The sequence below is a fragment of the Muntiacus reevesi genome, chromosome 5, assembly GCF_963930625.1.
Source record: "Muntiacus reevesi chromosome 5, mMunRee1.1, whole genome shotgun sequence".
NCBI lineage: Eukaryota > Metazoa > Chordata > Mammalia > Artiodactyla > Cervidae > Muntiacus > Muntiacus reevesi.
In genome coordinates this window covers 38,916,363-38,941,347 of record NC_089253.1, presented here as the reverse complement: position 1 = coordinate 38,941,347, position 24,985 = coordinate 38,916,363, and the positions used below count along the sequence as shown (strand labels likewise).

Genomic DNA, 24,985 nt, shown 5'->3' with positions numbered 1-24,985 from the left:
CTCAACGCGCGCTGGGGGAGGGGAAGCTCCGGGTCAAGGAGCAAACCCGGCACAAGATGGCGGCGGTGGCGGCAGTGGAGGCGCGTAGGAGGCGGTGAGGAGCTCGGATCCCGGGGGCGCGCACGGGACGCCCCCAGGCCCCTTAATCCCGTATCTATCCTTCTTGTATGTTCTCCTGAGACTCCGCCACCCCCGGCCTCGTGAGGACTCTGTTTCTCTGGAGCCGGCCTCAGGTTTCCCCAGCCTCCTCGCATTAGATCCGCGCGGCGTTGGGGGGCCCTTGTTTCTGGGGCTCCGGATCGGTGGCTTTAGAAGGCCGCAGCCGTGCGTTCTTCTTGGTCTGGGCTGCTCTCAGCCGCCGCCCTCCCTGGCGGATTGCGGCGGTTAAAGCTGCCGCCTCTTTCCTGCAATGCGCGGGGCCATCGGGGCGGGGGACGAGACGCGGCCCAGCCTCCGGGAATGCAGCCTGCTCCCCTGCGGCCCCCAGCCGGGCTGGAAGCACCGTAGCCGGCAGTCTTGATTTCCACTGCCCTTGCCCTTCTCTCGAGAGGCCCGGACCCTGCCCTGCCCTAGTCTTCACGTGGACACCATCCCTGGTTTGTTCCGGTGTTCACGGTCGTTGGGCACGGCTGGGGCAGGATCTCGTAAGTTCACAATCGACCTGGATGATGTTACTCAAACACAACAATGGTTTGGTCTGCGTTCTCTAGTTAATATTACTGAAAGAACGGCTTGAAACAGTCAATCAGCGCCACAAAGTATTTACCAGGATCTAACGGATGTATTAGGGTGGGGAGAGGCGTGTACTGTTGGCAGCAGTGGAAAACCATGGATCGTAAATTCTATTCTGGAAACCTGTTATCTGAAACAATAAACGGGTGCACTTTTCCCTGCGAGTCATTCCTAACCTTGGCTTGTGACCACCTCTTGCTCAGGGGCGTTCGAAGCCTTCCGGAGTTCTTAGGGCCTTCCAACAGGTTACATCTGAAAAGTCTTTCAGAAATCTTATCCACATTGGCATCTCTCCAAACCCATTTTATAGATGTTGCAAATAAGACTCCAGAGAGTATTTAACTCAGGGTACTTCTGATTACTTCTGCTTTGGGCCGGTAGACGTGGGGTCAGTGGCTCAGACTGTCTGCTGCAGTCACTCCTGCTGGGGGCAGGGGGGCACATGCCTTGCTTTTGAGTTTTCTGGGAGCATTTCTTCTGCTTGTTTTGCTGCTCCTTGTTCCTGCTTGGCCCATTAAACCACAGAGCCTGGTGATTTCCTCACCTTTCTGTCTAGCCTGGTATGCCTTGCCTTTTCTTCTGGAACTGGAGGGCTTACTCTGTTCAGTAATCTCCTTCCTGGTGAATATCTTTACCTTTAGCTTTCCAGCAGATGCCGAGGCTAATGGTGGATGCTGTGTGTTTAGTAGACCCTACTCTTTGGCTACCCTATTAGCAAGTAGCAGCGTTTGAGTGGTGAGAAGGCTGTGTTTTGTTTTTCCCTCTCTTATATGGAATGCTTTCTCAAAGTGTGCTACTAGATCAGTCACTGGGAAAAATGCAGATTCCCTGGGACCTGAGAATTTTCATTTAACAGTCACTGCTCATAATTCTTAACAGACACTGAAGTTGGAGAATGCCTGTTTAGGATGTACTCGGAATGGATGAATATATCCTTAACAAACTGACTTGCTTAAATAAACCTGTTACTCCCTTGTCTGTCGTTTGATAGCATGTTGGGGAAGTGGCAGGTGTGTAGTAACCTTAGGGTGATGGTCCTCAGTGAGGCAGGGCCTGCTGGTGGCTGGTGCCCTCTGTTGTACATCATGAGGTACCTGAGCCCCAGAGTCACACAAGAGTTCAGTCCTGCTATCACCTCATACTGTCTGTTCCATCTTGGGTGAATTATTGAATCTTTTATGTCTCAGTGTACCCATCTGAGATAAACTCCAATCCTACATTCACCAGGAAAACAAAGGGAAAAGAGTTAGTGCATTAAAAAGTTAGTTCTGCACACTGGTTGCCCATTAGAGCTGTTTTGTTATTGTTTAGTCGCTATGTCGTGTCCAACTCTCTCGCGACCCCATGGACTGTAGCCCGCCATGGACTGTAGCCCGCCAGGCTCCTCTGTCCTTGGGATTTCCCAGGCAAGACTACAGGACTGGGTTGCCATTTCCTTCTCCAGGGAATCTTCCCCACCCAGGGATTGAACTCACATATTCTGCATTGCAGGCAGATTCCTTACCACTTAGCTGCCCCAGAAGCCTTAGAATTATTTAGGGGAGTTTAAAATCTGATGCCCAGGTCCTACGTCAGTCCAGTTAGATCAGAACTTTGGGGTGAGACCTGGGCATTGACACTACTGAAAACTACAGATAAGAGTTAAAAACTATATAATGCAGTTAGCTAGGCTCCGAGATGTATATTAGGACTCCATACAAGTTGAAAGTGAAAGTCACTCAGTCGTGTCCGACTCCTTGTGACCCCATGGACTATACAGTCCGTGGAATTCTCCAGGCCAGAATACTGGAGTGGGTAGCCTTTCCCTTCTCCAGGGGGTTTTCCCAATCCAGGAGTTGAACACAGGTCTCCCACATTGCAGCCAGATTCTTTACCAGCTGAACTACAAGGGAAGCTCAGTACAGGTTAGCTCTTGTTATTCAAGCTCAGGTGGTGATAGTGGTAGCATATGTCAAAGTTACAGGAGTGGAGGTCCAAGGAGCAGGATGATTAGAGCGTTAGGGGTGTTAGGACCCCAGGAAGTGTGACCAGCAGGCTAGCTGAGGGTACATCTTTAACTTTTTCACTGCCACTCCCCTCCGTGGATAGGCATGGCTTAACTTTGTTTCTGTGTTCCACGCATGTGATCCCACCACCTCTCCGGGGACTGACTGTTACTGTGCCTTTCCTTCGAGAGGCTGATGTAACCTGAGTCAATACCTGGCCTCTGAAGGCCAAGGATCCTTTGTCCACTTCCTCTGCCTTTTGAAGGGAAGGTGTGAGTGAGCCAACTTCTCAGGCCTTAACACTTAACTCTGGGTCCAGTTTGCCTTCTTTTGCTGTTTAGTGGGAGTCTTAGCTTGCTCCCCTTTTAGGGTTGTGGTGGGAAGAGGCCCTCACCTCTGAAGTGGGGCCCTTTCTGACCCTGCTCTGATTATTCCCTCGTCATTCTTTTCCTTCTAGGTCTTGGACTGCTTTGGTACTGGCCTGTTTAGGGGTCTGTCTGGGAATTACCTTCGCTGTGGATAGAAGCAACTTCAAGACCTGTGATGAGAGTTCCTTCTGCAAGTATGCTATTTCTGGGAGACTGGAATGGAAAGTAGGGTGATGTGGGAAGTATCTGGCAGGTGAGGTAGCGTGGGTCACTGCAGCTGATGGAAGGACTTAGGGGCCTCAGGGAACCCTACCCTCTTCTCAATTGTTTGACTTGACAGGAGGCAGCGAAGCATACGGCCAGGCCATTCTCCCTACCGAGCCTTACTGGACTCTCTGCACCTTGGTCCTGATGCGCTGACAGTCCATCTGATCAACGAAGTCACCAAGGTCAGGGGAGAAAAGGAAGAGTCAAATGGGGGTGGAGAAATGGCCAGGGGGTAATTGGGGAAGGGGAAACCTATGGCCCACATCCCATGCCATCTAACCTTGGGACTTTTACTTTGTGAGGAATTCAGGTCTCAGATCCCTTAGGCAAAGGGCTAGAAGGAGGAGATCCCCTCAGGAGCGAAGTGGGTTCAGAGGGCATTCCTCGGTGTAGCTCCTTCCTTTCTCCACTCCCTGACCTCTGCTCCCACAGGTGGTGCTGGTGCTGGAGCTCCAAGGACTTCAAAAGAACATGACTCGCATCAGGATCGATGAACTCGAGCCCCGGCGGCCCCGATACCGTGTGCCGGATGTCCTGGTGGCCGATCCCCCCACAGCTGGGTAAACTTCCCCTGAGAAACATAGCCATCTCCATGGCCCTTTGCCTCCTTCCTAAGGAACCTTTATCTGGCAGATGACTTTCTTATCCACATTTGGGTAACAGATGAATAGCACCTTGTTGCTCTCCTCAACCTTCCTTCATCTCTTCCTTTGTTTCAGTTGTTTTCTCTGTTGATTGACTGGCTGAGCCACATGGCTCATGGGATCCTAGTTCCCCCACCAGGGATTGAATCTGCACCGTCAGCAGTGAAAGCAGAGTCTTAACCACTGGACCGCCAGGGACTCCCTTGCTTGGTTTCTCTTTCACCCTTTATCTTTGTGCATTCAGCAGACAAATACAGCTTTCTCAATATAAGAGGAAATCAGCAAGGCCATGGAACTTGCCTTCTAGGAATACAGTGTCTCTGTAATTGGTTCCTCCCTTCCCTTCCTGTCCTGTCCCACTGTCTTGTCTTGTCTATTTCTTCTCTTTTCTGTTGTCTTTTTTTCTTTCTTTCCTCCCTCCCTTCCTCTCTCCTCTCTTTCTCCCCAGGTATTCAGGATAGGATTAGTCAAGTACTTGGGCCATGACACCCTGTCATTGTTCCTTGCATGGCTCTCTGTTAAGTATTTAACTTAGAAAATAACATGATAAACCCTTCACCCAGCCCAAACACACATCTTACTGCCCCGTACCCTGTACCCCTGAGTCCTTCAGAGGTGATTGTTACTCAGAAATTTATTGCTCCCTTGTTTCTTTGTTGTTACAGTTATGTTGTGAGTATATGTGTATAAACACACATATACATATACATACATACATATGTGCATGTGCCTAAGCGATAAGTTACGTGATTTTGTTTGTTTTTGAGCTTTTGTTTGTCTTGAGCTTTGTAGGGAAAGTATTTTAGTGAATGAGACCTTTTGAGATTTCCTTTTTTTCACTTACGTATGTAACTCTGTTGCATGTAGCTTTATTTTATTTATTTATTTATTTATTTTTTTTGCTCGGTCTCAGTCCGTTCTCAGAACACGCTCCATCACCTAGTTCCCAGAACTCAGATTGCGCAGTGGTCACGTCATCATCGACCAGGGCTCACAGAGCGGCAGGGGCCACCCTAACCACACCCATACCTTAGCCTAACTGCCTCCCCCTAACCTCTCAGCCCCCGGGTCCCTGGCCCCATTTCGCCTGACACGTTTTCATAATCCTCTCAGGCTCCGGGCCTGCGGCGCCGCCAGCCATGGGGCCCGATCATGTAAGGAAAATATTGCGGCCTCATCCGGGGGCTGCATCGTGAACCTGGGGGCGCCCTGTCCCCTACGCCACTCGCTACACCCACACTTGCAAACCTCCCAGCCCCTCTGCATGTAGCTTTAGAAATTCATTTTTACTGCTGTATAATATTGTGTTATATGAATATATCCCAACTTAACGTTTCCGTTTCTGTGTTAATGCGCATTTGGGTTCTTTCCAGTGTTTTACTCTTCACCGTGTTGGCTTGAACATTCTTGTCCATGTCTCCTGTCTCCCTGTGCAGGAGTTTCTCTGTGATGTATAGCTAAGAGAAGAACTAGAGTGTAGAATATGGAAATAATGATACCAGTTCTTTATTACGTACGTGTTTTACAGCTGTATTTTCCTGGGTTGTAGCTTATCTTTTCACTTTTCTAAAATTACAGAATAATTTCAGATTTATAGGAAAGTTTCAAGAATATTATGAGAGTTCCTCTATACCTTGAATTCCTATTTTCCCCTGTTGTTCAACATCATGGTTGTATAATTGTCATGCCTAACGAATAGATCATTATTGTTAACTAAAGGTCTTTTACAAATTTTTTTTTAATTTTGATTTTTTTCATTTTTTTAGTTGAAGTGTAGTTGATGTACAGTATTATGTAAGTTACAGGTGTATGATACAGTGATTCACAGTTTTTAAAGGTCTTATTCCGTTTATAGTCAGTATAAAATATTGACTATATTCTGAGCTGTACAATATATCCTTGTAGCTTAAGGTCCATACCTTATTGTTCCCGACAGTCCCATTTAGGATTCTGTTTTATATTTAGTTGTTAAGTCTGCTTAGACTCCTCTAGATTGGGACAGTTTCTCAGACTTTTTTCTTGTTTTTGACTGCCCTTAAGGTATCTGTCAATAAACCAAAATTCTGAAGTTTATGTTGTCAGGTACATCAGTCTGGTGTTCACAGTTTTTAAGTTGTGTTTAAATAATCTTTCTCTATGTCAGAGTCAGAAAAACACTTCTTTATATTTTCTTCTAAAGGTTTTACTTGAAAACTTTAAGTCATAATCTGTCTAGAGTTGTATCTGAAATGAGATAGGGTTGTGATACCATTTGTTTCCTCTACAGAAAATGTGTTCTCCCTGTTATTGCTAATGTTTTTCCTCCTGACCTCACTGAACTGCCTCTGTGTCTGTTACACTTCAAAGCTCTGAGTATGCCTGGGTCTGTTTCCAGGCTCTTTACTTGGTTCCTTTGGTCAAACTTGTCTGCCCCTGTACCGTTGGCGCACTTCCTGTAAGGCTGTTAGCGCTTGCCCCTCTTCTAAGTGTCGTGACTACTCTTAGCACTCTGCACATCCTTATATCCTTTTTGATATCTTTCCTAGGCTGTCTATCTCTGGCCGGGATGACAACAGCGTGGAGCTCACCATCGCTGAGGGACCCTATAAAATCATCTTGACAGCGCGGCCGTTCCGCCTTGACCTGCTGGAGGACCGCAGCCTTCTGCTCAGTGTCAATGCCCGAGGACTCTTAAATGTAGAGCACCAGAGGACCCCCAGGGTCTCGTGAGTACAGGGGTCAAGCACTGAAGGAGACCTAGTGTGAAAGAACCTAGAGGTGTCGTAGGGTCTGGCACTGGGTCCCTGGGAGGAGACAGGGTGGCAGCAGCCAGCTGGGGGCTGGGGGCTGGGAGAAACTGGCCAGCAGGGAGGGTAGGAAAGCAGGCCTGGGTCCTGTACAGACCAGGAGGCAGTCACTTTGGTCTGTCGTCTGTACCCCGGGCACCTCCTCAGGGAGGCCTGCCTAGATCTGCCTTTCCCTCTCCCCCTCTCACACCATCACATTTCCCAGATTTATTTTCTTCCTTGTTTTTGTTTTGGTTTTGTTTTTTGGTTTTTGGTTTTAATTTCCTCCCCTGCCCCACCTCTGGAAGTTTGTCGACTGAAACTCACGTTTATGTTTCTGTTTCTGTGTTGGTTTTGTACCCCCTTTCCCCCTTCCCTACCCATCTCCTCCTGCCCCAGTTTCTCGGATAAAGTTAGTCTCACGCTCGGTAGCATTTGGGATAGGATCAAGAACGTTTTCTCTAGGTAAATCCATGACCGCTGGTACTGTATCTGTTCCTCTGCCCTTACCCGCCCCTCACTCTGGCCCCCAAGGAAGGTGCCCAGACCTTTCCATGGCCTGCCCTTCATTCGCCCACTTACTCCAGCTATATGGTCTCTGGTTCCTGTCCCCCATTCCCCTGGCTGGGAGCCCCCTGGGAGAAGGAAGATGAAATGTTGAACGTCCTTGAGGCGTGTAGGGAGCTTTTTGCTTTGCCAGGGGGTGGAGAGATGCTGCCTGTTGCTGGGGTTTCTGGCTCTCAGCTGGCATGCACTGAGGCCCTGGGCAGAGCTGCTTGCCAGCTGCCCTTGAAAGCATTCTTTGGCAGAATGTCTTGTTTAAGTCCCTGCATATAAGCCTGACTGTGTGTAGAGGCTTGACCATGGTTATGACTCACTTGCTTTGCAAAACCCTGTGTCAGGCCAAGAGGCTGAGGCCCAGTGAGGGAAGGTGGGGCCAGAGTCTCTTGGTAGAGGCAGCAGGGCCAGGACTGGGTTCCGAACCCATGCCCCTGACCTGCCTGCCTGTCTCTTCTGGAGCGCTGGCAGAGGCTGGGGTTGGGCCTGTGTTTGGAAGGCGCCTCCAGGTGGCATTTACTTCTCATTTCCCTTTCTCATGTCTCTCCCCATCCTCTGCACACTTACCTGCTCACTGGGGGTCCCTCTCGAAGCTTTAACATTCAGTCCCTTCTTCCAATGCCTTCGTTCCTTTGGACCCTTGGCTCTCTATTCCCTCACCCCTCCTTCCACTAGCCCCTCGTCCCCGCCCCCTCTGGATTGGAGCAGACAGCTCTCCTACCTTCCAGGCAAGGATCAAAAGAACCAGCTGAGGGCGATGGGGCCCAGCCCGAGGAAACACCTGGGGATGACGACAAGGCAAGTCGGTGAGGGTGGCCAGTTGGAGCACAGGGCTGGCTGGGAGGTCGGAGGGGAAAGGCCCCCGAGAAAGCTGAGCTTAGGCTTGCCATTAGGGATGGGATTTAGAAAGCAGGCAAGGAAAAAGAGAACTGGTGTGTGATTGGGCAGTGGTCCACTTGCCTCCTTCCAGCCAGATGAGACCCAGGGGAAGCCAGAGCATGATGAGCCAGGAGCCTGGGAAGAGACGTTCAAAACTCACTCTGACAGCAAGCCTTACGGTAGGGGCTGGGAGAGCCTTGGGCAGGGGCATAGGGGGTCCTTGTCAAGCAACAGCTCTAGAGCTTATCTTTTGCTTCTCTTCCAGGCCCCATGTCTGTGAGTTTGGACTTCTCTCTGCCAGGCATGGAGCATGTGTATGGGATCCCTGAGCATGCAGACAACCTCAGGCTGAAAGTCACCGAGTGAGTCCCGCAGTGACATCAAGATGGGGGGAGGGAACGGGTCAGAAGTCAGGGCTGTGGGGAATGTGCATACAAATTGGGTACTCCAGATGAGCCTGGATCACTTCCCGTGCCCAGGGTGCCTTTGGCGGTCAGATTTTCTGCTTGGAGAAAGGGCAGAGGGGCCAGTGTTTATCCTTCATCTTTGTCTACGGGCTGGGGGCTGTGTGCCCACGGTCAAGGGTTGGTCTGTCTGCCTGCAGGGGTGGGGAGCCGTATCGCCTCTACAATTTGGATGTGTTCCAATATGAGCTGTACAACCGCATGGCCCTGTATGGGTCTGTCCCCGTTCTCCTGGCACACAGCCCCCTTCGGGACCTAGGCATCTTCTGGCTCAACGCTGCAGAGACCTGGGTTGACATATCCTCCAACACTGCTGGGAAGGTGAGAGCACAGGCATGGGGAGGGCTCAGCAGGCCTTGAGTCAGACGCACGTGCTGGGCCATTTGCTTCGAAGAGGTTGATAGGGTGGCCTGTCTGGATACCTGTTAGGATTGGGTGAGAGACGGGCCTTGGCCTCGTGAGCAGCATACGAGTTCCCCAGTCACTCCCAGAAGACACACACCCATGGGGAAGGTGTTTACCTTCCTGCATTTATCATCAATACGTTTATTGTTTAGTTTGCATCAAGAGCTAGACCGTTTTATCCATGTGGGGAATATATGTTGAGTTAGGAAAGGAAGATGACAGAGGTTAAACAGGTAACAGAGGTCTAGATGAGCTCAGTGGTGGTAAGTGCTGCAAAAGAAATACAATGGTTATGGGGGGTGGGGGGAGGATGGACAGGGCTGCTTGTGAGGGGGCCGAGGGACGCCTTACTGAGGAGGTGATGTTTAACTCCAGCCTGAAGTGGCTCAAGGAGCCCACTGTGAGCGCACTCAGGAGAACCCTGGCTTGGGAAGCAGGAGGGCGGGGTCAGACCTCTCTCTGGTCCTCCCTGCAGACCCTGTTTGGGAAGATGCTGGACTACCTGCAGGGCTCTGGGGAGACTCCACAGACGGACGTTCGCTGGATGTCCGAGAGCGGCATCATCGATGTCTTCCTGATGCTCGGGCCCTCCGTCTTTGATGTCTTCCGGCAGTACGCTAGTCTCACAGGTATGTGGCCTCCCTACTCCATCGGCCTGCAGCCTGCTTTCCTGATCCTTGTCTCCCTGAGAAGGGTGACTGTGCATTTTCAGCAGCCCTGTGCCTCGGCCTGTTCTCTGGCCCGATCCCCTTGTATCTCCCTGAATTTCCAGGCATCTCCATTGGCTCCAGGTTGAGCCTGACCCCGCTGTGACCCCATCCCCCCACCCCGAACCTGCAGGGACCCAGGCATTGCCCCCGCTCTTCTCCCTCGGCTACCACCAGAGCCGCTGGAACTATCGGGATGAGGCTGACGTTCTGGAAGTGGATCAGGGCTTCGATGATCACAAGCTGCCTTGCGATGTCATCTGGCTGGACATTGAGCATGCCGACGGCAAGCGGTATTTCACCTGGGACCCCAGCCGTTTCCCTCAGCCCCGCAACATGCTTGAGCATTTGGCCTCCAAGAGGCGGAAGGTAAGAGGGCTGTAGCCGTGGTTGGTTTTCTCAGGCACGATATCCTTGGAGAGCTCTGACCACCCGTGGTCCTTGCCCACAGCTGGTGGCCATTGTGGACCCCCATATCAAGGTGGACTCTGGCTACCGCGTACATGAAGAGTTGCAGAACCTGGGTCTATACGTTAAAACCCGGGATGGCTCTGACTACGAAGGCTGGTGCTGGCCAGGTAGGTGGGCCCAGAAATGAGGGGGTACGATTGGGAGACCAGGGAGCTATCGTGGAGGCCGGTTTGCCCTTCGTGGGTTGAAAGCCATCCTTGACTTCTAGGCGCAGCTGGTTACCCTGATTTCACCAATCCCAAGATGAGGGCCTGGTGGGCTAACATGTTTCACTTTGACAATTACGAGGTACGGCAGCCTGTCTTTCCCACACTACCTCTTGGAATCAGTCTCTGCCTGCCAACCCTGCTGTGGTTGGTTGCTTGTAAGATATCAGGGGCCTTGATGATCCTGGCAGGACCCTGAGAGGTGCATCTTGCTGGACTCCCAGGCGCTCTCTGCTCTCACACTGTTCGTTGTCTTCCTCCCCTCTGTCCTCTGTTCCCATTTTCCTCCTTGTGTTCTCAGGGCTCAGCTCCCAACCTCTATGTCTGGAATGACATGAATGAACCATCTGTGTTCAACGGTCCTGAGGTCACCATGCTCAAGGATGCCCAGCACTATGGCGGCTGGGAGCACCGAGACGTACATAACATCTATGGCCTCTACGTGGTAAGGGACCGAGGAGAGGCCGAGGCCGGAGAACGGGCACTGAGGGCAGCTGGCTTTGCTGCTTACCGCCTCTTTCCTGTTCCCATGCAGCACATGGCGACCGCGGATGGCCTGGTGCTGCGCTCCAGGGGCATCGAACGCCCCTTTGTCCTGAGCAGGGCTTTCTTTGCTGGCTCCCAGCGCTTCGGTAAGATTTGGAGGAGAGATTTGGCAGAAGGACCTGGGTCTGGTTCTAGGGGAAGTCTGTCCATGCAGCCATTTTCTGAGAGTGGTGTGCTTCTTCCCAGCTGTGCATTTAAAGGGAGGCAGGGCATGGGGTGGCCAGTCCCTGTTTGAGTGCTCTGGTGAACTCCGCCACTTTCAGCAGGACCCTGGGGGCCGCAGAGCAGGTGTGACAGGTCAGAGAGGTCAGCTGTCTTAAAGGCCGAGCCCTTCACTGTATGTAAATGCCTTCCTTCTTCTCTTCCTCAGGAGCCGTGTGGACAGGGGACAATGCTGCTGAATGGGACCACATGAAGATCTCCATTCCTATGTGTCTCAGCTTGGGGCTGGTGGGACTTTCCTTCTGTGGAGGTAAGAGAAGGAGGAATTCGGGGCCTTGATTTGGCGGGAGAGGGGCAAGGTAGAGGGCACAGACGGACCCTAGGCTTGAGCAGAGAACTGCTTGTCCACGCCAGGGCCTTGGGGTGGCTCCTTAGCCCTCCTTCGCTCTCTTTCTAACTTGCTTTCTCCCTCTCCTCTCCAGCGGATGTGGGCGGCTTCTTCAAAAATCCAGAGCCAGAGCTGCTTGTGCGCTGGTACCAGATGGGTGCCTACCAGCCATTCTTCCGGGCTCATGCCCACCTGGACACTGGTCGGCGAGAACCGTGGCTGTTACCGTCTCAGTACCACGACATAATTCGAGATGCCCTGGGCCAGCGATACTCCTTACTGCCTTTCTGGTACACCCTCTTCTATCAATCCCATCGCGAGGGGATCCCGGTCATGAGGTAAGGCATTCACTTGGGTCTGTGGAGAGTGGACTGAGGTGGCTGGGAGACAGTGGGGATGACGGGGCTCCATCACTGGGCTCTTCTCTACATTCGCCAGGGCCTTGAAAAGGAGGGAAATCTGATTGCAAGGGGAAGAGTGAGAAGAGACCAGTAGGGATGAATAGCAGTAAACGTCCCTGAGTGCTTATGTCATGCCAGGCATCATCCATCAATACCTGCAGAGCCTGAAACAAGTTACAAGTGTCCTGTCCTTGTGAGGAAGACAGACGAGTAGACAAATATGTAAATAGGAAAATTGCCAACACTGACAAGCTGTTTGTTAAAAGTAGAACAGGGTAATGGAATTAAGTTCCACAAACAGGCCATGTAAAGATGAGGCCTGACTGATGAGTAAGACAGCCACTTGTGATCCAGAGGAGGAATGTTCCAAGCAGGAGAGACTGCAAGTGCATACATTATGAAATGGAAACCAGTTTGGTGTGTTCCAGGAGTAGGAAAAAAAAACACAGTGTGTCTCAGGGGTAATGAACCAGAGGGAGAGGTAGGTGAGGTGGAGTGGAAAATACGACCTGATCCTGGAGGGCCTTTTAGGCCAGGATAATAAAGTGGCCACTGGAAGGTCGCTCTGCAGAACATTTTCCAGAAGGAGCTGGGGAGGAGGCAACGGAGATGGGTTGGGAAACCAGATGTCTGGTCCAAGGTTAGGTTGCACAGCTGAGGCCTTACTGGCTGCCAGATCCAGGTCTTACCCCTGCGCTCTTCTTATTGCCAGTCCTAGGGTAGCATCTTTGACTTCCACCAAACAGCAGGTGTCTTCCATTCTTGTCTTGCTTCCTTCCTAGGCCCCTGTGGGTGCATTATCCTAAGGATGTGACCACTTTCAGTATAGACGATCAGTTCCTGCTTGGTGAGAAACAAGGACAGCCAGTGGTGGGTTGGGGTAGGGCTGAGAAGCAGCAAGCCCTGTGGGGGGTGTGTCTGTGGATGTACAGGAAGGGAGGAGGGTCAGAGGCTGCTGGTGCAAGGGGGCAGGTGCTTTAGGGCTCCCTCTTTGGGAACCGATCCCCCCAATTCAGAATGGATTCTGCCATGTTTTAGGGGATGCATTGCTGGTTCACCCTGTATCAGACTCTGAGGCTCACGGTGTGCAGGTCTATCTGCCTGGCCAAGGGGAGGTGAGTTAAGAAAGAGCGTGGTGGGGGAAAGAATTTGGTAGAGGTCAGAGAGGGTGAAGAGAGTGGGGTCCTCTGTGCAGCGAGTGACCGAGGCTATCTTCTGCACCCACAGGTGTGGTATGATATTCAGAGCTACCAGAAGTATCACGGTCCGCAGACCCTGTACCTGCCTGTAACTCTAAGCAGCGTGAGTATGCCTGGCCCAGCTGCCAGCTCCATGTGCCTCTAGGTTTCCAGAAGGGGGGAGAGTGTGTATACTGGAGTCCAGTTCCTAAGGGGGCACAGACTTGCAAGAGGCACAGCATGGCTGCTTCATCCCAGCACTGGTCTCGCCCTAGATCCCCGTGTTCCAGCGTGGAGGGACCATCGTGCCCCGGTGGATGCGAGTGCGGCGTTCTTCAGACTGCATGAAGGATGACCCCATCACTCTTTTCGTCGCACTCAGCCTCCAGGTGAGTGCGTGGGCAGGGAACCGCCACCTCCATCTGTCCGCCCTCCAGGGATGCAGTTCCCCAGGGCAGGCGCCCCTCACTGCCTCCGGGGCTCAGGCTCTCACCTGTCCCACGTCCTGCTCAGGGTACGGCCCAAGGAGAGCTCTTCCTAGACGATGGGCACACATTCAACTATCAGACTCGCCATGAGTTCCTGCTGCGTCGGTTCTCGTTCTCTGGCAACACCCTGGTCTCCAGGTAAGGAGGAGCCCTTTCTTCCTCGGTGGCCTTTGCAGGAGGAGGCGTCTGGGGCCCGGGATGCGCACAGCTCGCTGTGCTCTCCTCCTCTCTGCTCTGATCATTGTTTTCCTGCTGGGTGTCCATTTTTGCTTCCTCCAGCTCCGCAGACCCCAAAGGCCACTTTGAGACACCAATCTGGATTGAGCGGGTGGTGATAATAGGGGCCGGAAAGCCAGCAACTGTTGTACTCCAGACAAAAGGTGAGTGATCTGGCCCCCGTGTTGGGGACCCCTGCCTAAGGGAAAGTAATTGTTTTTCATTCTGGCACTCTTTCTTCTTCCTCCACCAGGATCTCCTGAAAGCCGCCTGTCCTTCCAACATGACCCTGAGACCTCGGTGTTGATCCTGCGCAAGCCTGGCGTCAGTGTGGCATCTGACTGGACTATTCACCTGCGATAACTGAAGGGATGTTGGGGTGGGGTGTGATGGTCATGATAGTTACTCTTCCTTCTGCCCTGGAGTTTGACCTTCCCCAGACTTCACCTTTCTGATCTCAAGATCCAGGTTTCTGCCAGCATCTGGGCAGGATGAGAGGGCTGTCCCTGGGTCTGAATTTCTTTTGTGATCTCCCGACCTCTCCCACCCCATTGACACTAAATCTCCCATCATCTCCAAATAGCCTGTTGCTCTAACTGGAGCACATTCACCTGTGAAGACCTGGGCATCACAGGGCTCTTGCTGCCCTTCGCCTTCTTTTGGGAGCCCTCAGTCTCCTCCACACCCTCTCCGTTTGTTTCCCTTGCGTGTCGATGCCATTTCTTGGCAGTGAGCTTTCGGCCTCCTCTTCTCCTTCCTTCCCCACCAGACTGCTCCTCCCTCCTGTTATTTCTTCCTTCTGGTTCTTCTCTGTTATCAGCCCTCCCCTGATACACTGGGACCACCCCTTACCCTGAGAAGGGATAAATGGATCAAAGGAGTGAGGTTGCTGGAAATCATTCTCTTCCCTGGCATCCCAACCTTTCCTCTCCCCGCTTCTATCTAGAGCTGCTGCGGTTCTGACAGGGGCGTTCTACCTCCCCTGTCCCTTGGGGGAAAGAGGTTTACACTCCTCAAGATGGGGGTGGGCAAGACTTCTTTTGCCTCCTAAAATTTTGTCCCCTTGAGGGGCAGTCAAGATGGAGAAATCAGTTGTGGTTTCATGGAATCACGGTCACCTGTATTTATTGCTGGGAGGAGGCCGAGGGTGGGGGACATGATCATGTGTGCCCAGGGCTGACCCAAGGCCCTGGGTGGCGGGTGGGGGAGAACTCACTGGGGACAAGGGGTGGGGATATTTGTGGGAATTTTTTTTACTGCCTTTTGGCCCCCAGCTGTGACAGGTTTTGATAAAAGGAGAAACAATAAAGAGAGAAACCATTAATTACTGGTGGTGTGTGGATTCTAGTTCTGGCTTGAACCACAGACCCTTAAAAGCCCGGGGACCTGACATTTTCTGCCTATGCCTCGTTGGTTGAGCAGAATGAGTTCAAGCCTTCATCAGCTTGCTTGATGCCAGTATGTCACGAAGGAACCCAGCAACATCGTCAGACTTTAGTGGGCCTAGTTCATAGTAGTGACTAGAGCTACTGGGGTCCCTTTAGAAATAGCTGTATGTTAGATGTTCTCACACTTAAGACTGCTTTTCTTTTTTTTTTTTTTAATTTAATTTTGGCTCTGCTAGGTCTTCACTGCTACATGGACTTTTCTTTAGTTGTGGAGACTGGGAGCTACTCTTCATTGCAGTGCATGGGCTTCTCATTATGGTGGCTTCTCTTGTTGCAGAGCATGGGCTCTGGGGTGCTCGAACTTCAGTAGTTGTGGCTCGGGGCCTCAACAGTTGCAGTTACCCGGCTCTAGAGCACAGACTCAATATCTGTAGTGCACAGGGGCTTAGTTGCTCCCCAGCATATGGGATCTTCCCAGACCAGGGATTGAACCCAGGTCTCCTGCGTTGGCAGGAGGATTCTTTACCACTGAGCCACCAGGGAAGCCCAAGACTGCTTTTCTTTAGCAGTATTAAACAAATTTGCATTTGTATCAGTGACAGGAGATGGTTTCCTCCATTTTGCAGATTGACCACAGTCTTAGAGATTATCTTAACAAGAAACTAGGATGGTTGGTTTGGGAAAATTACTGCTTAGGATGGTTTATGCCAGTGAGGAGTTAGGAGGTGTGTTCAGGAAATTCTTCTGCTCAAGAAATATTTCCAGTTAATTCCCAGGGAGATAGCACATTGCATCCCACCCCCATCCCTATTGTCATACATGTAGGAAGTGTGGGTCAGAGGAAAAACAGTACAGGATCCTGGAGTCAGGTATCTAGAAGGCACATTGAAAATCGCACACTGGAAGCTCCAGTGGCACAATCGGTTAGCGCGTGGTACTTATATGAAAATCGCACAGGGATTACATTATTTGGGGCAATCTTAGTTACCTGTAAAATGGAGACAAAAATCTATCTCACACACAAGTGGATAGGTACTGTGACAACGCTGAAGAGCAATTTGCTCTTAAACTACTGCTGGATGTGCTGGGAAAACACTATTGATGTAAACTCTTCATCCCAGAAAGGGACCTGATTCCAAGTGGACATACTAGAACATCTACAAGAGGTTGATTAATCATTAATGAAATGCCAGAAATGCCCTTTGCTATTTTCCAGGTAATTATATTACTATGTTTTTGCATTTTTGCCATGATCAAAATTCTGCAACATCAATTTTTAGAGTGATAGTATTCTAAATTGTGGTCTTCCTTGGTTCATACGGTAAAGAATTTGCAATGTGGGAGTTCCAGGTTCAATTCCTGGAAGATCCCCTGGAGAAGGGAATGGCTACCTACTTCCACCAGAGAGGAGCCTGGAGGGCTATAGTCCATGGGGTCACAAGGAGTCAAACACGACTGAGCAACTAACACAAAGACATCCTAAATTGTATTAAAATTATCAAAGGATTATAGTGAGGATTATATGAGACAACCAGTGCACAGGCTTGGCAGTTCAGTTCAGTTGCTCAGTCGTGTCTGACTCTGCAACCCCATGGACTGCAGCATGCCAGGATTCCCTGTCCACCAACTCCTGGAGCTTGTTCATTCAAACTCACGTCCATCAAATCAGTGATGCCATCCAACCATCTCATCCTGTCGTTCCCTTCTACTCCTGCCTTCCATCTTCCACAGCATCAGGGTCTTTTCCAAAGGGTCAGTTCTTCACATAAGGTGGCCAAAGTATTGGAGTTTTAGCTTCAGCATCAGTCCTTCCAATGAGTAATTCAGGGCTGATTTCCTTTAGGACTGACTGGTTTGATCTCCTTGCAATCCAAGGGACTCTCAACTCTTCTCCAACACCACAATTCAAAAGCATCAATTCTTCCATGCTCAACATTCATTATAGTCCAGTTCTTACATCCATACATGACTCCTGGAGAAACCGTAGCTTTGATTATATGGACCTTTGTCGGCAGAGTAATGTCTCTACTTTTTAATATGCTGTCTAGGCTTGGCAGGGCTGTAGATTTCACTCATTCGTGTAGCAATTATTTATTGAGCTACTGTTACTGCGTGCAGGGACTGGTGGATGGGTGAGTGAATGAATGTAAGAAAATACGCTCAAAAAAAAAAAGAGAAAGAAAATATGCTCACAGGGCCTGGAGATCAAGGCGGAGGGTCTCAAGCCACTCCCACGGTACCTTACCTGGCTCCTGACCACCGGCCACGCGCGCTTGACACGCCGGATATGACGTCACCCACTCCCGTGGTTCCCAGAACTAGGCAGTGGGACCGGAAATTACCCAGAGGGAAGGGGGGTGTGTGTGTGTGCAGACTGACCGGAAGTGGGCCCAGACGGGCGCTGCCAGCGCTAGCTCCTGGGAGCCGCTCGAGGCGAGAGTGAGGAGGGCGGGACACGGGGCGGGGCCGCTGCAGGGGCGGGGCTTGCAGGCTGGCGGGCGGGCGGGGGGCGGGAACCCCTTGTCCCCGCCGGACCCCGCCTGCCCCGGCGGCGGCGGCGGCGGCGGCGGCGCGGCCATGAAGCTGAAGCTGAAGAACGTGTTCCTCGCCTACTTCCTGGTGTCGATCGCCGGCCTCCTCTACGCACTGGTGCAGCTCGGTGAGCGGGGCGGGGCGGGGGTGCGGCTAATCGGCCGAAGGGCATCCCACCGCTGTGCATCCCGCCCTGGGGATGAAACCCCGCGCAGACCCCATTCATCCGGCTCGGTCCTCCGACAGCCCCTCTGCGACCCCTGGGCGCACTCCCCTCTCCAGAAAGCAACGCGGCTGCCCGCCGCACCTCGGATGAAATCAGACTCCTTCCCAGAGCCTGCCAGGCCCCGCGTGATCCCGCCGCCGTCTGCCTCTCTAACCCCATTTCCCATCCCTCTCGCTCGCTCTGCTCCAGCCACACTGGCTTCATGACAGTTTCTCGAAAACCCCACGCTCGTTGCTCTCAAGCACTTAACCTGTCTCTGCCTGTCTCTCCCAGTTCTTCCCCAGCTGCCTCTTTCTCATCCTTCAGGTCTCAGCTCGCTTACATGTCACCGCCTCACAGAGGCCTTCCTTGACCACCTTACCTAAAAGTCACTCTTCTTACTCTGGGTTCTCTTTTAAGTCTCCTATTTGTTTCCTTCATAGCCCTTACCACAGTTTCTAATAATTTTATTAATTTGTTTCTTTGCTTAGTGTCCAGCTCCTCCACTAAACTGAAACCTCCATGAGGGCAGGGACCATGTCTGTTTGGTTTCCTGCTGCGGCCCGGGCACCTAAGGCAGTGCCTCCCAGGAGGAGCATTCAATAAATATTTGTCCAGTGATGGAATCAATGAATTTAATGAGTTTTTGGTCACACAACCAACGGAACAGATTGAACCCTGCCTCTTATGCAGGGATTTAGAGACTGGGCCACTGCATGATTCTCAGGTATTTGAAAGACTGCCCCTGTTTTAGGAGATCAACTTGTTCGTTATGCTTCCAGAAGGCAAAATTAGGCCCAGCAGGTAGAAAGGAGGCAGGTGGTCACTTTAATAGACACATGAAAATTGTAATGGATGGAATTGTAAAGTTGGAGAGGCGTTGCTAATTAAGGCAGTGAGTTCCTCACCACCCTGGGTGTAGAAAAGCTGTTAGAACAGTTGTAAGGAGAGCCCCGCATTGGTTAGTTGAATGGGAAGGTTAATGGCCCTTTGGGATGCTGAACATCCTGTGGTTCTCTGCCCCCATCCCTGTTTCCTGGGACCAGGCCAGCCATGTGACTGCCTCCCTCCCCTGCGGGCAGCAGCGGAGCAGCTTCGGCAGAAGGATCTGAGGATCTCCCAGCTGCAAGCCGATCTCCGTCGCCCACCCCCTGCCCCTGCCCAGCCCCCTGAACCCGAGGCTCTGCCTACTATCTATGTTGTTACCCCCACCTATGCCAGGTATGGGCTCTGATGCACCCAGGATCTGCATGGACCAAGAGGCTGGGGTTGATGATGAGTTTCTGGTTGATGAGGAGGAGGCACTGGACCTTAGGCTAAGGCATTACCAAATGTCAGGCTAAATGAACCACGTCATTACTCAGAGATCTTGGGGAAATTGTTTTTTTCTATTACAATAGATGGGAGGACTTCCCTGGCGGTCTAGTGGTTGAGACTCTGGGCTGCCCAAGTGGGGAGTGCGGGTTCAATCCCTGGTTAGGAGCTCTAGGATCCTGCATGCCATGTGGTCGGGACAAAAGATAAAGAATATAGACAGGGATGTGCCATGAAGTCGTGTAAAAAATTCCTGAGAAATTTTAAGATACAACAATAAAGTTTCAAAGAAATTCTGAATTTGCCAAGTGAATTAACTCTGTCTCCTTAGGGAACCTTTGGTGAGGAAGTTTGAGAACCCCTTGACTAACATAAAGTAGAGAAGGACTTGGCCATACATTCATATGGTGGTCTAGAAATAGTTACACCAGCTGTTATTTAGTGTGTTTACTTTCTGCCCCACACTGTGCTAAGTGTGTTTTTTTTCTTTTTTTTTTAATAAAATGTAGCTTTATTAGTGATACAAACCAACTGGGGAATGTGTTTGTTTTTTTTTTTTTGGAATGTGGTTTTGAAAGGAACCAAAAGGGCTTGCTGACATCTGCCTGGAATCAGATGGCAGGCCCACCTAGGCTAGGCATCTTAAGACCCTCCACTCTCCACGCACACAGTGCCAACCCTGGGGCCAGCAGGCCCATCTGAAGGGCAAAGAAACTTACAAGAGACTCGGGGATGACCTTGGTTCAATCATTTTGGTCTAAGAAGGCACTGCCCTCTGCCCAGCAACGACAGATGTCAGGAGACAGTGTCTAGAAGACTCCCCCACCACAGACTCTGGTTCTGTATTGTCTGTAGAACCAGAAATCAAAAGGAGACTTCGACTTCTCTGGTAGTCCAGTGGTTAAGACTATGCCTCCAATGCAAGGGGCACAGGTTCAATCCCTGGTTAGGGAACTAAGGTCCCACATGCCATGCAGCATAACCAAAAAGATAAAAATTTAAAAAATTACAGGGCAGGTGAGGGAATTACCTGGTGGTCCATTGATTAGGCCTCTGCGCTTCCACTTCACGGGGCACAGGTACTATCCCTGATTAGGGACCCAAGATCTCACATGCTGAGCTAACTCAGCTGAAAAAACAACAACAGGGAGTTTGGGACTGGTCAGGGAAATGTCGTGAGGGTGCTAAGAGTGGCTCAGAAGAAGACATATGTACCTGCTGGAGTGGGCAAATGGTGGCCACCCCTTCCCTCCTGCATCTTTCCCCCTGCAGGTTGGTGCAGAAGGCGGAGCTGGTGCGGCTGTCCCAGACCCTGAGCCTGGTGCCCCGGCTGCACTGGCTGCTGGTGGAGGATGCTGAGGGCCCCACCCCATTGGTCTCTGGGCTGCTGGCTGCCTCTGGCCTCCTCTTCACACACCTGGCGGTCCTCACCCCTAAGGCCCAGCGGCTCCGGGAGGGCGAGCCAGGCTGGGTTCGGCCCCGAGGTGTAGAGCAACGGAACAGGGCCCTGGACTGGCTCCGGAGCGGAGGGGGTGCTGTTGGGGGAGAGAAGGACCCACCCCCACCAGGTACCCGGGGAGTCGTGTACTTTGCTGACGATGACAACACCTACAGCCGGGAACTCTTTGAGGAGGTGAGCCCTGGCACGGGGTGGGGGAAGCAGGCCTGGTGGGACCCGCGTCATCATTTTCCCTGGGTGGGGAGTGGCGAGTGGTGGGGCAGAGTGCCTCAAGTGGTCCTTGCTGCTACTCCTCTTCCTCTGGGCCACTTCCTGTCTCTTCTTTCCCGACTTCTGCTAGATGCGCTGGACCCGTGGTGTCTCAGTGTGGCCTGTGGGGCTAGTGGGCGGCCTTCGATTCGAGGGCCCTCGCGTACAGGATGGCCGGGTTGTCGGTTTCCACACGGCCTGGGAGCCCAACAGGCCCTTCCCAGTGGATATGGCGGGATTTGCTGTTGCCCTGTCTTTGCTATTGGCTAAACCCAATGCCCGGTTTGATGCTACCGCTCCTCGGGGCCATCTGGAGAGCAGTCTCCTGAGCCACCTTGTAGATCCCAAGGACCTGGAGCCGCGGGCTGCCAACTGCACTCGGGTAAGGGGATGGAGGTGGGCATAGAAACCTGGTTCTGGGATGGACAGGAGATGGGAGAGAGGAAAGAGGCCCTGCGGAGCAGGATCGAGGATGGGTGTTTGAACAAGGAGAGACCCTGCAGAGCTTGCTTACTCTACTGAAGGGGAAGTCAGAGAAGGAAAGTAGACTCCTGGCACCCCTGAGACAGAGAGTGGGTAAGGGATTAAGCCCCATCAGAGGCACTGGCTTCCCTTGTGGCTTAAATGGTAAAGAATCTACCTGCAATGCAGGAGACCTGGGTTCAATCCCTGGGTCAGGAAGATCTCTTGGAGAAGGGAATGGCAACCCGCTCCAGTATTCCAGCCTAGAGAATTCCATGGAAAGAGGAGCCTGGCAGGCTACAGTCCATGGGGTCGCAGAGTTGGAAATGACTGAGCGACTAACTCTTTGACGTTGAGAAGCACTAAAGCCTCCCCCTCCCCCTGCCCTTCATACTTGGCAGCCAGCATGGTGTGTGTCTAGGAGGCGGCGGGATCCGTTCTATCCTGAGTGCCCCAGAGGCTTGGCTGAGGCTGGGCTCGGCTCTAACTGAAACCTCCCTGGACAGGTTCTGGTGTGGCACACACGGACGGAGAAGCCCAAGATGAAGCAGGAGGAGCAGCTGCAGCGGCAGGGCCGCGGCTCAGACCCAGCTGTCGAGGTGTGATGGCGGCCCTACCCTGCCCACCAGCTCACCAGGCACAGAGCTGTGGGACTAGGCCCCTGGCCCGCCCAGGATGTGGTTTTCCAAGTCCTGACCCCTCAGAGCCAGGAGCGGCCCCTCCGCCCCTTCAGCCCCTCCCCTGGCCTGCCATGTAGCACTGCCCACAGGCTGGGGACAAACAGCCCTCCTGTTGAACCAGACTGGCCCTGTCTGGGGCGGAGCAGAAAACAGACAGACTCAGGAGGGAGGGCAGCTGAGTCACTGGGTAACTTATTGGGGCTGGGCATGCGCTGGGGGTGCTGGAGGAGCTGGGCTGGACCCTCCCCACCTGAGCATGCTGATCCCCTCCGCCTACCTCCAGAATAAAAACTCTCAACCTGGCGGGGCCTCTGTGTTTCTTCACTTCCCACGTCAGGTTCTTGCATTTAATTCTTACCAGGGTCAGAACCTTTGGGTCCTGACTTCTCCATCAGATGGAAATCAGTTCTTTCAGGGCCCCCCACCCTCTTGAAGAGAAAGATTAGGAGCTTCAGTCCAAAAGCTTTATTGAGTGCTCGCCTCGGCCGCACATATACTAAAATTGGAACGATACAGAGAAGATTAGCATGGCCCCTGCGCAAGGATGACACGCAAATTTGTGAAGCGTTCCATATTTTTAAAACCACTACAATATTGTAAAGTAATTAGCCTTCAACTAATAAAAATAAATGGAAAAAAAAAGAATAAAAAAAAAAAACAACAAAAGCTTTATTGAGTCTGTGCACCAGAAGTAGCCTCCAGGCCTTCGCATGTCATTTCTACCACCTTGGTTTTGTCTTCTGTCCCCTGGTGGTTCTGGCCATGGACTAGGCCCTAGGACACCTGGTTTTCTCTCCTACCCCAGTCCAGCTCACTGACTATCCTTAACCCTCTAATCCCAGATTCCCCCCTCCCTCACGGGGAGCCTATAAGGAGTTGTGAGCTTTCCAGTCTTGTCCATCCCTCCCCTTCCCCCCACCCCATCCCCACCTTAAGCTCTAGGCTTCAGGTAGACCCTCCTTGGGAGGTTCTTCTGGGGGGCCCTCCCCAGGTGCTGGCCTGTGGGGCCCTACTTCCTGCAGCCAAGCTGTTTTCAGCATGTCTTTCAGCCCAGCAGGAAAGAGGTAGCCCTGGGCCTCTCCCTCCCCATCAATGACTCCTCCGAGCCCCTCCAGTGCCGTCTGCAGGTACCGCAGGCCCAGAAGTACCAGAGTCTGTGGGGGGGAAGCAAGAGGCAAGAGGTTAACAAGGGTCAGCAGTTCCAGGGGTCCCTAGGTTGGAGGTCCAGGGGTCCCTAGGAGGCCTAAGACTCTCTGCTGACTCACCTGCAGCAGGAAGGTAACAGCCAGCATGTTGCCCAGTGTGCTTGCCAGCCCCTGCAAGTGCCCCAGCAACACCTCGTGGCATCCTTGGGACCAGAGGTTGAGGTTGGGCTGTCGGGGATCAAAGAGGGGGTGGGCGTGGGGGTCTGAGAGCTGGCTTTGCAGGCAAGGTCTGGGTGAGTGGGGATTACAGCAGGAGAAAGGGACCCCATCAATCAGATACAGGCCTTCCACATTGCTCTGGATCCGGCTGCAAAGGGAGGGGCAGGGGTGTTAGGATATCTGGAGATGGAGGCCTGGGGGAGAAGCTGCAGGGCACAGAAGTTGAGAAGGGAAAAACAAGGGAAACACTTACCGACTGCTTAACTATGCCAGGCAGGCGTAATTCACTTATCGTTACAACAACTCTGTGAGATGGTAGTTTTATCATCTCCAGTTTACAAACATGGGCCCAGAGCAGTTTGGTACCATGCCCTGGCCCCTTTCCCTCAATCACTAGATGAATTATTGCCTATCTGGGTGAGGTGGGGTTTCAAGGAAAGAGAAGAGAAGGAAGAGAAGGACGGGAGAAGCAAATCACTCACTCAACCACGTCGTGGTCATTGGGATCCAGGTAACGGTTGCTGACCCACTGGATTCCAAACCAATCCTTGTAGCCATGACGGCCGCAGCAGTGGTGCCTCAGCTGCAGCTCGTCCAACAGCCGTTTGGCTTGACAGCGTCCGGGCACCTCTGTGTCCTTGTAGTGAGCCAAGGCAGACCCCAGGCCCTCCTCCAGCCCCGTGTCCAGAGTCCCAGGTAAAGCCAGGGCTAGTCCCAGGGCGAGGACCAGGAGCCCCCCGCCCCCCGCTGTGCCAGCCACCAGCAGCGGGCCCAGGACCCCTCGCCAGGGAGGGTATTGTTCTGCATCCAGACTGGCCCGGCTAGCTCCTGAGCCCACCAGTCCTGTGCCCAGAGCCACTGCACTGGCCGCCAAGGCAACCTGGGGCAGGGCAGAGAATGGGCAGGAGGGAGCCAAGAAGGTACCGAGGTGCCATAGCTGGACCAGGAGGTGCCCGCTACAGAGGAGGGTGAGGCCACCGACCAGCACGAGCAGCCAGGAGAGGAGCCAGAGCCCCTGCGCCAGACGGATGCGGGGCTGGAGGGGCAGGACCAGGGGCAGCACCGGCGCCATCTCCCATCTCTGCCCGAGGGACAGCAGAGCTGTCAGGAGCTGGGGTTGGCCGTGGCAGGATGCTGCGTCAGCCCTGCCCGGCTTGAGCTGGGCTAATGCCACCCTGACCCCAATACCCTGGGCATCCTCCCGCCACAGCCTTAATAACCCGCCGCACCGGGTCCCCAGCCAGTCCCAGTTCGGGATGCCTCGGCTTTGCCCCTGAGGGAAAGCCCCGCCCCCGGGCAAAGGGCCGATTTCGTGACCCCGCCTCTGCCCCCTCGCGGAAGTGGGGAGGGGCTGGTCGGTTCAGCCCCCCAGAGGCTAGGGGCTGGGGGCGGAGACCTCGGGCCCCGCGCTCCTTCCCGGGTCCCCAGGGAGTCCGAGGGCCAGGACCCCGGAAGGGCCTGGAGGGTGGTGGCCGGAGGGGACCCGGGGTGGGGTGGGGGGG

The 24,985-nt window shown here is 52.8% G+C and overlaps 3 protein-coding genes and 3 non-coding genes across 7 annotated transcripts; 3 read left to right on the top strand and 3 right to left on the bottom strand.

Annotated features, from left to right (window-relative positions):
- The first annotated feature begins 11 nt into the window (after positions 1-11).
- Positions 12-14,973, top strand: GANAB (glucosidase II alpha subunit). 2 transcript variants are annotated; one of them, XM_065937503.1, is made up of 25 exons: positions 12-94; positions 3,175-3,279; positions 3,426-3,534; positions 3,785-3,912; positions 6,522-6,701; positions 7,161-7,226; positions 8,048-8,121; positions 8,294-8,377; positions 8,464-8,560; positions 8,803-8,983; positions 9,543-9,696; positions 9,908-10,143; positions 10,226-10,352; positions 10,454-10,533; positions 10,753-10,896; positions 10,987-11,083; positions 11,368-11,469; positions 11,642-11,885; positions 12,731-12,795; positions 12,987-13,063; positions 13,176-13,250; positions 13,402-13,515; positions 13,640-13,752; positions 13,894-13,994; positions 14,084-14,973. In XM_065937503.1, the coding sequence occupies exons 1-25, from the start codon at positions 57-59 to the stop codon at positions 14,191-14,193; spliced, it is 2,901 nt and encodes a 966-aa protein (XP_065793575.1). In that variant the 5' UTR covers positions 12-56; the 3' UTR covers positions 14,194-14,973. The 2 variants fall into 2 exon arrangements, with proteins under 2 accessions (XP_065793575.1, XP_065793576.1); XM_065937504.1 differs by lacking the exon at positions 7,161-7,226.
- Positions 4,901-4,983, bottom strand: LOC136170117 (small Cajal body-specific RNA 18). The gene has a single exon (XR_010663561.1). It is a non-coding gene; the product is annotated as a small Cajal body-specific RNA 18 (non-coding RNA).
- On the bottom strand, positions 5,059-5,201 carry LOC136170141 (small Cajal body-specific RNA 17). The gene has a single exon (XR_010663582.1). It is a non-coding gene; the product is annotated as a small Cajal body-specific RNA 17 (non-coding RNA).
- Positions 14,974-17,719: 2,746 nt separating the features above from the next.
- On the top strand, positions 17,720-22,577 carry B3GAT3 (beta-1,3-glucuronyltransferase 3). Its single transcript, XM_065937502.1, has 5 exons — positions 17,720-17,877; positions 19,002-19,176; positions 20,542-20,902; positions 21,069-21,359; positions 21,946-22,577. Exons 1-5 carry the CDS (start codon positions 17,796-17,798, stop codon positions 22,042-22,044), a joined length of 1,008 nt encoding a protein of 335 aa, XP_065793574.1. The 5' UTR covers positions 17,720-17,795; the 3' UTR covers positions 22,045-22,577.
- Positions 22,578-22,591: 14 nt separating this feature from the next.
- Positions 22,592-22,698, top strand: LOC136170034 (U6 spliceosomal RNA). Its single transcript, XR_010663494.1, has one exon. It is a non-coding gene; the product is annotated as a U6 spliceosomal RNA (small nuclear RNA).
- On the bottom strand, positions 22,600-24,922 carry ROM1 (retinal outer segment membrane protein 1). Its single transcript, XM_065937501.1, has 3 exons — positions 23,966-24,922; positions 23,385-23,631; positions 22,600-23,273 (listed from the first exon to the last, which is right to left on the bottom strand). The coding sequence occupies exons 1-3, from the start codon at positions 24,553-24,555 to the stop codon at positions 23,058-23,060; spliced, it is 1,053 nt and encodes a 350-aa protein (XP_065793573.1). The 5' UTR covers positions 24,556-24,922; the 3' UTR covers positions 22,600-23,057.
- Positions 24,923-24,985: the final 63 nt, after the last annotated feature.

Excerpts from the sequence above, each read along its gene's own strand:
- GANAB (XM_065937503.1), top strand. The coding sequence starts at position 57 with ATGGCGGCGGTGGCGGCAGTGGAGGCGCGTAGGAGGCG. Across the intron at positions 11,470-11,641 it reads GGGACTTTCCTTCTGTGGAG|CGGATGTGGGCGGCTTCTTC; the intron begins GTAAGAGAAGGA and ends TCTCCTCTCCAG. Across the intron at positions 11,886-12,730 it reads GAGGGGATCCCGGTCATGAG|GCCCCTGTGGGTGCATTATC; the intron begins GTAAGGCATTCA and ends CTTCCTTCCTAG.
- B3GAT3 (XM_065937502.1), top strand. The coding sequence starts at position 17,796 with ATGAAGCTGAAGCTGAAGAACGTGTTCCTCGCCTACTTCCTGGTGTCG. Across the intron at positions 19,177-20,541 it reads GTTACCCCCACCTATGCCAG|GTTGGTGCAGAAGGCGGAGC; the intron begins GTATGGGCTCTG and ends TTCCCCCTGCAG. Across the intron at positions 21,360-21,945 it reads GGGCTGCCAACTGCACTCGG|GTTCTGGTGTGGCACACACG; the intron begins GTAAGGGGATGG and ends CTCCCTGGACAG.
- ROM1 (XM_065937501.1), bottom strand. The coding sequence starts at position 24,555 with ATGGCGCCGGTGCTGCCCCTGGTCCTGCCCCTCCAGCCCCGCATCCGT. Across the intron at positions 23,632-23,965 it reads AATGACCACGACGTGGTTGA|CCGGATCCAGAGCAATGTGG; the intron begins GTGAGTGATTTG and ends CTCCCTTTGCAG. Across the intron at positions 23,274-23,384 it reads CTGTTACCTTCCTGCTGCAG|ACTCTGGTACTTCTGGGCCT; the intron begins GTGAGTCAGCAG and ends TCCCCCCCACAG.